The 9,401-nt window shown below is 40.1% G+C and overlaps 1 protein-coding gene across 1 annotated transcript in view; it reads left to right on the top strand.

The window, feature by feature from the left end:
- Nucleotides 1-5,487: 5,487 nt before the first annotated feature.
- macf1b (microtubule actin crosslinking factor 1b) overlaps nt 5,488-9,401 on the top strand; it is a gene marked incomplete at its 5' end in the record, with an annotated part of 45,934 nt that continues 42,020 nt past the window's right edge. The window contains 3 exon segments of the mRNA XM_014019107.1: nt 5,488-6,280; nt 6,468-6,524; nt 6,727-6,897. Coding sequence (XP_013874561.1) covers nt 5,624-6,280; nt 6,468-6,524; nt 6,727-6,897 — 885 coding nt within the window.

Raw genomic sequence — 9,401 nt, 5'->3', positions numbered from 1 at the left:
TTTCTTTCTTTCTTTCTTTCTTTCTTTCTTCCTTCCTTTCTTTCTTTCTTTCTTTCTTTCTTTCTTTCTTTGGTTGTTTCTTCCTCTGAGTCCTGGAGGACTATATCAGCAGGAAAATAAACTTCTTCTGATTATTTTAGCACTTTACATTTCAAATTTATCTTGCTATACCACTGCCATAATCCAATTAATCCCAGAATGAACTGGAGTCATAAATCACACTGAAAGCAGAGAAAAGGCTGCTCAGGAGAGGCCTTCTGCAATAGGTTAAGTGGTGGAATGGGTCAGCCATTTGGAATATGAGTTAATGGAGTGGTTCCCTTATTCTCTTTCTAGTAGTAATATTAAGCTATAGGAGTATTAAGAAGTGTAAAACACAACATCTTGATGAGAAAGTTTGTCTGGTTTGTTTTTGCTTTAAACAAATGTAGGTCACTGTATTGTAACTCTATACTTATGTGTTTTGTACAAAGAGCAGTTCTAGAATTACTGAGTTGCCATTGTTTTCGCTTTCTTTATATCAGCAATAGGATGGGTTTATTTCACATCATGAAACAGAACATACCTGTGTACAATGTATTTAAATGGAATACTCTCTCATTCCTAAATCACTGCATATGTATACTGCTTACTATGTCTCTGTGTATGTCGTGAGATCAATGTAGAGAAAACTGTGAAATTCAGTAAATGGCCTCACATGTGTTATAGTAACCAGACACAGCTAAATTGTTAGCTGATGGGCACAGACCCTCTGCTCTCCTCTAGAGACTGCAGGCCAGTGATCTGAGCTAACTGGGTAATCATTGATCCTGAGGCAGAGGCTTTGTTTGGGCACTACTCTGATCTGTACTCCCCCGTGGACCTCTGGACTGCATCATCTGCTCAGCAGACATGCATGATGTAAGTAATTCCTAATGCACATGGAGTGATGATATCAAAGTGGGTCACATTTGGATCATTGAGTTACTTGTTTTTATTATAGATTTTAATTTGTGTTATAATTATACAACAAAATTTGATTTCATTCAAATTTAGGGGGGACTTTGGCAGTAGCACTTAGGGAAATTTTCTGTTGGTGCAGAGTTTCTTTGTCTAACCTCAGGCAACGTATAAGCCAGTTGCATGTCCAGCAGATTTTAATCAGCCAACACAACTGCAACATCTTACTGTAGCTCTGCAACAATTTGCTTGTGCATTTGATAAATTAAAATGGGGTCGATAATTTTAATTTTCCTGCTTGTTTGTTGTCTCTGTTTCCCTCTCTTTTCTACTCCTTAACAAAGGCAGGAGGTAATTCTCCCATCAGATATTTGCCAGGTGCATGGTCTTGTAAGTTAACTTCTGTAGCATTAGAGCCCCACCTTCTTTTAAGTTGCGATGCCTCAGGATGTCCTCAGGGCACTGTGCCAAATCATGGGTTTGCCAAGAGTTGTTTTTTTACACTATGTAAATTTACTAAACTTTGTAAGCAGCGTGCAGGTGACTGCAATTATTTTATGAAGCTAGAGGAAGACAGATAAAGAATAAATCATGCCGGCTTGGCTGGAGGTGGGTAGGGGTGTTACAGTTTTAGTAGCTGTTGTTGTGTGTTGTTTTAATGAGCTCTTCTCCCAGTCTGTCCATAACTTTATGTATATTATACTGTTTCATAAATTGCGTAAGGGTGACCATTTATTTTATGAAGCAAGAGGAAGACATTAGAATAGAATAGAATAGAATAGAATAGAATAGAATAGAATAGAATAGAATAGAATAGAAACAGCCTTTATTGTCCACGCAGGGAAATTCAGATGTAATAGCAGCAGCAGATACTGTACATACATCAATCCACAGAAACAGTATATTGCTATGTGACATCATCAACTGTAGTAATAACAATAAAAATAAATATAGAATAAAATAAAAATAAGAGTAATAATTACTGTACCAGACTGTCAAGATGAAATTAGACGGGGCCCCCGTGCTGCAGACCAGCGTGTCCAAGACACAGCCCTGTGTACTCAAGCACTGTGGACAATCCATGAGGTAGTCCAGTATCCACTGGGACATGTGGTGGTCCACTCCAGAGAGCTCCAGCTTGTCCCACAGAAGTTCTGGCTGGATGGTGTTAAAAGCACATTTCCAGGATAAATGGATGAGGTGAGAAGCAGTTCTACAGCTTCAGCAACTGTTGTGTGTTGTTTTCCCAGTCTCAGATCCAGGTCAATTGATATCTTTTTTTATGTAAATAAATTTCATGAACTTCCATAGGTGTGCATGTGTCTCCAAACAAATTTATTGCTCATTGCAATTTATCATCCAGCAAAAATTACTGTGGCAGGCCTACTTGTGGGATGTAATTAAAATAGTCCTACAGACTGAAATTGCTGACCTACAAGCAAAAGCATTTATCAACAAGTACCTGAGTCACAAAGTTTGCTAATTATTTTTGTTTACCTAGCCAATTCTGTTGTTTTTTCATTCATCCCTCTTGTTGACAACCTAGAAAAAAATTAGGCAATATCTAAATTTTATGGCTACCATACTTGATCAGATCCCAAAGGAGTTTTCCCAGGACTAGTCCAAGCTGAGTTACAGAAAGAGTTGGCTGTTTGCCTCTGTTTTTTTCTGTGCCAGTCTCAACACTGGGGTTCCTGACAAGCCTGTCACATTGATTTTGAAGCCCCTGATAATGCAGTTGATGTGGGATAGCGGGGGTGGGGTGGGTTGGGGTGTGTGTGTGTGTGTGTGTGTGTGTGTGTGTGTGTGTGTGTGTGTGTGTGTGTGTGTGTGTGTTTGTGTGTGTGGGTGCGCATGTGCTTGAATAAAAATTATGGGAAGAGCTTGGCTAAATTGCTGTTTTGTAAGTTCCTGTGATCTTTTAATGCCAATGGAACAGTGGGCCAAAGTTTTGCACATGAAAGATATGAAACAATCATTTCTAATTATGGTACTATTCTGGAGATTTGGCATTGACCGAGTGACGATCATAAAGAACATTTTGAATATTAAAATGGTAAATTGTCTGTACTTATATAACACTTTTCTATCCAACCAGGATACACAATGCTCTTTACACTACAATCTGTGTCCTCATTTACCCATTCATCAACACATTCACACAGCACTCTGAAGAAACATGATACAGTATTAGTGTTATAAACTATTGTGTGATTATTTCTGCGATTAATTTGATGATTTTATGTACAGACTGGTCTAGATGGCTGGATGCTATGGTCACCCAGAGCAGGAAGTGTACAGTATAAGTAGTTACATGCCTGAACACATACAGTGGGGTGCGTAGGTTTGGGTAGCCTTGTTAATTTTTCCTGATTTACCTTTAGAAATCATTGATTTTTTTGATTAAAAAAATCAGTTAAATATATCAAATAGGGGACAAACACAGTGCTATTTGAGAAGTGAAATGAAGTTCATATGATTTACAGAAAGTGTGCAATAATTGGTTAAACAAAATTAGTCAGGTGCATAAATTTGGGCACTGTTGTCAATTTATTGATTTCAAAACCTTCAGAACTACCGGTAATTATTGGAACTCAAATTTGGTTTGGTAAGTTTAGTGACCCTTGACCTTCATACACAGGTGACTCCAGTTATGAGAAAGGGTATTTGGGGGGGGCACTTGTAAGTTTTTCTCCTCTTTGCATCTTCTCTGAAGAGTTGCAGCATGTGAGTCTCAAAACAACTTTCAAATGAGCTGAAAACAATGATTGTTCACTGTCATGGTTTAGGGGAAGGGTACAGAAAGCTATCTCAGAGATTTCAGCTTTCAGTCTCCACTGTGAGAAACGTGAGAAAATGGAGGACCACAGGCACAGTTCAAGTCAAGGCTCAACATGACAGACCAGGAAAAATCTGGAATAAACAGAAGCGAAGGATGTTGAGAACAGTCAGAGTCAACCCACAGACCAGCAACAAAGAACAACAATGTCATCTTGCTGCTGATGGAGTCACTGTGCATCGTTGGACTATTCAGCACACTTTACACAAGGAGATGCTTTATGGGAGAGTGATGCAGAGGAAGCCTTTTCTCCACCCACATCACAGACAGAGCCGCTTGATATATGCTAAAGCACATTTGGACAAGTTAGCTTCATTTTGGAATAAGGTGCTGTGAACTGATGAAACTAAAATAGGGCCTAACAAGGGCCGTTATGCATGGAGGGAAAAAAACACAGCGCTCCAAGAAAAACACCTGCTACCTACAGTAAAATGTGGTGGTGGTTCCATCATGCTGTGAGGCTGTGTGGCCAGTACAGGGACTGGGAATCTTGTTAAAGTTGAGGGACACATGGATTCCAATCAATATCAGCAGATTCTGGGGACCAATATCCAGGAATCAGTGACAAAGCTGAAGCTGCTCCGGGGCTGGATCTTCCAACAAGACAACCACCCTAAATGCTCAAAATCTACTAAGACATTCATACAGAGGAACAAGTACAACATTCTGGAATGGCCATCTCAGTACCCAGATCTGAATATTATTTAAAATCTGTGGTGTCCCTTAAAAAGAGCTATCCATGCTAGGAAACCATCAAACCTGAATGAACTAGAGATGTTTTGTAAAGAAGAATGGTCTAAAATACCTTCAGCCACAATCCCGACTCTCTTTAGAAGCTATAGGAAGCATTTAGAGGCTGTTATGTCTGCGAAAGGAGTATCTACTAAATTTTGAGTTAAGGTGTTTTTTTGTGCCCAAATTTATGCACCTGCCTAATTTTGTTTAACCAATTGTTTCACACTTTCTGCAAATGAAATAAACTTCATTTCTCTTCTCAAATACCACTGTGTTTGTCCCCTATATGATATACTGTATTTAACATATATTTTTTTATCCAAACAATCAATGATTTATAAAGGTAAATCTGGAAAATTAACAAGGGTGCCCAAACATTCGCACCCCACTGTTTTCAACACACAGTTACAGAATGTAATAAATAAATAAATAAATAAATAAATAAATAAATAAATAAATAAATAAATAAATAAATAAATAAATAAATAAMTARATAAAAAAGAATTATGTCAAGAGGATTTGACTCTGGAGCAGGACAATGTTCCCCCCCAGTGATGTCAAACTTAGTAGGTGGGGTCAGATTCTGAAGAAGTTGTTATGGGTAACAACACTTCCTAGTTCCAGGGCTTCACATTCAAACATTCATTGTATTGGGGCATTTTTTGTCTGGTTACAAACACGTAATAAGGCAAACAAACACGAAATTTATTTTTAAACCCTATTAGATTTCTACAAAGATAAAACAGGTGAATCAGTCTATCTATTCTCTAATAATCTATAGAATTTAGATCACACTCATACACTGATAGGACACACATCAGAGACAGTGGGGGTTCAGTGTCTTGCCCAGGGATACTTTGACATGTTACTGAATAGTGGGGAATTGAACCGCCAACTTGGTTTAAAGTACAACTCCCTTACCCACTCAGCCACAGCTGGCCAAAACGTTTTTTATTTTTTATTTTTTATTTTTTCAAATGAACTATTTTCTAATTGCATGATGACTCTGAGCCCCCTTGTTTTATTTTAGGTAGCTGAGATATCATCCGTGTGAATGGCCAAGGGGCCTTACCTCATCTCTAACTTCACTAGCCTATGGGCTAAAGGATTATGGGTAACCTCATCAGCCGGCCTAGCTGCCTAGGCCAGAAATCCAAACATGTGAGGACAGATGAGGGCTTCTTAAAGGACTGCTACCAGCGACGGAAGGAGTGGCAGCCTGCTGAGCAACACGAGGCAGCCAAGAATGAAGAGGATTTTAAAGACAAAGATGGGGAGGATGGAAACAAGAAAATAGAGGTGGAAAGAGAAAAGGAGGAACAAGAAATTGAAAATAAAAGTGAGGAGAGTGTTCATACTCCCATTTCAAGTAAACTCTTTCAGAGCTCTCCAGCGTCTACAATTAGGAGTAGCAGTACTCTGGAAAATGCTTGGCACAACAGCCCTTCTCCAATAAAAACCTCCCGAAATGGGACACTTACAAGGAGGACAGTGCCTCCGGAGTTTGCCAGATCTCCCCTGGCTCACTTGGACAAGAATGCTGCAGACAGGAGGGGTAGCTTCCAGAGAAGAGACTCCAGAGAAGGAAGCCCCTGGTCCTGGAAGACCGTGGCATCACGTGAGGTCACAGAAGTGACTGAGGTCACAGAGACAATTGTTACAGAAATTGTGGAAGTAACAGAACATCCACCAGGAGATAAAGGAGGAAACCCCATAGTCACCAGAACTGTTAGAGTGCTGAATGGTGTTGCAGAGGAGCTGGCTGAGGTTGAACTACTGATTTTTAAACATAAAAAATCTCATCGACTTTTCATTTCAGTTTGTTTTTGTTTCATCTGAACTTTCAATTCTAACCTTCATTTCTTTCAATCATTTGTCCACATTACATGATAGTTGGTGTGTCTACAACATCAATTTATTAACTAACATGTCACTGGATTTCTTTACTTTGCAGCTCCAAAGTGTTGAATGTTCAAAGTCGAGCCAAGATTCTAGTTTGGACAAGTGGATGGTATGTTTTCTACTCAAAAAATATAAAAAATAAAAAAGTACCAGTAGGTCCTCTGGGCGAGTTCTTCTTCATGTTTTCTACTCTTCATGTTGAAGCAGTATAATTAATCATCTATACTTATTTTGATTTCATCATTCATTTTTTAATTTCATTTTCATTATCTAATCCACTAGCTTGTATTTCATATTTGTATTTTTCTCAGCAAATGACATCTGCCTCGCCGCTCAGGAATGTGTCCACAGATTCTGAAACATTTCTTCAGAACCTGGGAGCTTTGGTTACGTGGGTCAGTGAGATAGAAGAGCTCACAGCCAATCAAAAACCTCCATCATCAGAGGTCAAAGTGGTGAAAGCCCAACTTCAAGAACAAAAGGTTTGTTTTACTGGAACACTATTTTGAATATTTTTTATTAGTATTTATTATTTCGGTACTGAGGCCGTTGACATTGAATAAAAAAAAATCTTGAGGCCATGCATTATTGCATGAGATAAATAATGTTTTTCCAAGCAATAATTATTCCAGTCATTTCAATTCAGACTTGATTATTAACGTGGACACGTTTGAATTCATTTTATGTTATTAATATAAGAATGAATGGCATATTTCAGTCACTTGCAGTTTGGCATGAAGTAATACTTTATGCTGCAGCTATACAACACAGTTGATACCTGGAGTTGTAATTGTCCAAAAAAAAAAAAAACACTAGGAACAGGCTCCTCTTTCATGCCATGCCTTTGTTCTGGAAGGAGTTGAAGTTACGTTACATTCATAAACACAGTGAAAAATCAGTTTCCTGACACACACCTAGGGTGTTCATTGCCATTTCATAGCCTTCCATGAAAGATGAGCTGTTTAGATTAAACATACACCAAGTAATAATTGTACTATTTTAGTAAAATAATAAGTGTGTGGTAACTTCGAACGGGTAAACACAAAAACAACATATATAACATTGTTTATATCTTTCACAAAGTGACATAGCTGCTGAAAATTATCTTGTGGCCACAACATTTTTCTTATTCATTGTACCTGGACAGGCACCGTATTTCAGAAATAATAGTGGGTAGAAAATATATATATTTTAAATTACCTGCTTCCTCTATGAGGAAACTGCTCTTGTTAGTGGGGAAGAGGTGGTGTTCATTGCAACAATAAGCCTCACTAAACCATTGTGCACATGACCATGGGGTATGAGAAAAACAGTTTAGCTTTCAGCTGAAATCTCACTCATTGTGATTTTTAGCTGAAATGAAACCTTCCTGGATCTTGACAATGAAGGCCTGAAACACAAGACCTGGCTTCCTGCACCTAATACAAAGGAAGAAGAAAAAGAGAAATGGGGTTTTGATAGATAACTCTAGCCATCTCTTTACAACAAGAATATATAAAATTAAAAAAAATTCCCTTCTCACCCTCCGCGGGTGGTCTCTTTCATCCTCTGAGCTCGGGTCCTCTACCAGAGGCCTGGGAGCTTGAGGGTTCTGCGCAGTATCTTAGCTGTGCCTAGAACTGCACATTTCTGGACTGAGATRTCTGHTKTKSTTCCTGGGATCTGTTTTAGCCACTGCTCCAGTTTGGGGTTGACTGCCCCGAGGGCCCCGATGACCACAGGCACCACTGTGGTCTTCACCTTCCGGGTCTTTTCCAATTCCTTTCTGAGGCCCTGGTATTTCTCCAGTTTCTCATGCTCCTTTTTCCTGATGTTGTGGTCACTTGGTATTGCGACATCCACCACAACGGCTTTCCTCTGTTCTTTATCCACCACCACAATGTCCGGTTGGTTCGCCATTACCATCTTGTCTGTCTGGATCTGGAAGTCCCACAGGATCTTAGCTCGGTCATTCTCCACCACCTTTGGGGGTGTTCCCCACTTCGATCTTGGGGCTCCCAGTCCATATTCTGCACAGATGTTCCTGTACACTATGCCCGCCACTTGGTTAGGTCGTTCCATGTACGCTTTCCCTGCCAGCATCTTGCACCCTGCTGTTATGTGCTGGACTGTCTCAGGGGCCTCCTTGCACAACCTACATCTTGGGTCTTTTCTGGTGTGGTAGATCTGAGCCTCTATTGCTCTGGTGTTTAGGGCCTGTTCCTGTGCAGCTACGATAAGTGCCTCTGCGCTATTCTTGAATCCAGCTTTTTTCAGCCATTGGTAGGATTTCCTGATATCAGCCACTTCAGTTATTTGTCGRTGGTACATCCCATGTAGGGGCTTGTTCTCCCATGATGGTACCTCTAGCACCTCRTCTTCTGTTCCCCATTGCCKGAGACATTCRCTGAGCACATCGTCCGTTGAGGCTTTGTCCTTGATGTATTTATGGATCTTGGATGTTTCATCCTGGACAGTGGCTCTCACACTCACTAGTCCCCTGCCTCCTTCCTTACGGCTTGTGTACAGTCTCAGGGTGCTGGATTTGGGGTGGAACCCTCCATGCATGGTTAGTAGCTTCCGAGTCTTAACATCCGTGGCCTTCATTTCTTCCATTGGCCAGCTAATTATTCCGGCAGGGTATCTGATTACTGRTAAGGCATAGCTGTTTATTGCACGGATCTTGTTCTTGCCATTGAGCTGGCTTCTCAGGACTTGCCTTATTTGTTGGAGGTATTTGGCTGTGTGTGGCTCCTTTCCTTGTGACCTCATTGAGGTTGCCATTTTCTTGTGGTATTCCTAGGTACTTGTAGCTGTACTCTATGTCTGCTATTGTTCCCTCTGGGAGTGAGACCCCTTCTGTGCAGATGACCTTCCCTCTCTTTGTAACCATCTGACCACACTTCTCTAGTCCGAATGACATCCCAATGTCAGTGCTGTAGATCCTGGTGGTGTGGATCAGTGAGTCAATGTCTTGCTCGCCCTTGGCGATATATATATACATATA

The sequence above is a fragment of the Austrofundulus limnaeus genome, unplaced genomic scaffold (genome assembly GCF_001266775.1).
Source record: "Austrofundulus limnaeus strain Quisiro unplaced genomic scaffold, Austrofundulus_limnaeus-1.0 Scaffold209, whole genome shotgun sequence".
In the NCBI taxonomy this organism is placed as follows: Eukaryota; Metazoa; Chordata; class Actinopteri; order Cyprinodontiformes; family Rivulidae; genus Austrofundulus; species Austrofundulus limnaeus.
The sequence above is the reverse complement of the archived record's forward strand: the minus strand, read 5'-3'. Positions and strand labels throughout refer to the sequence as shown.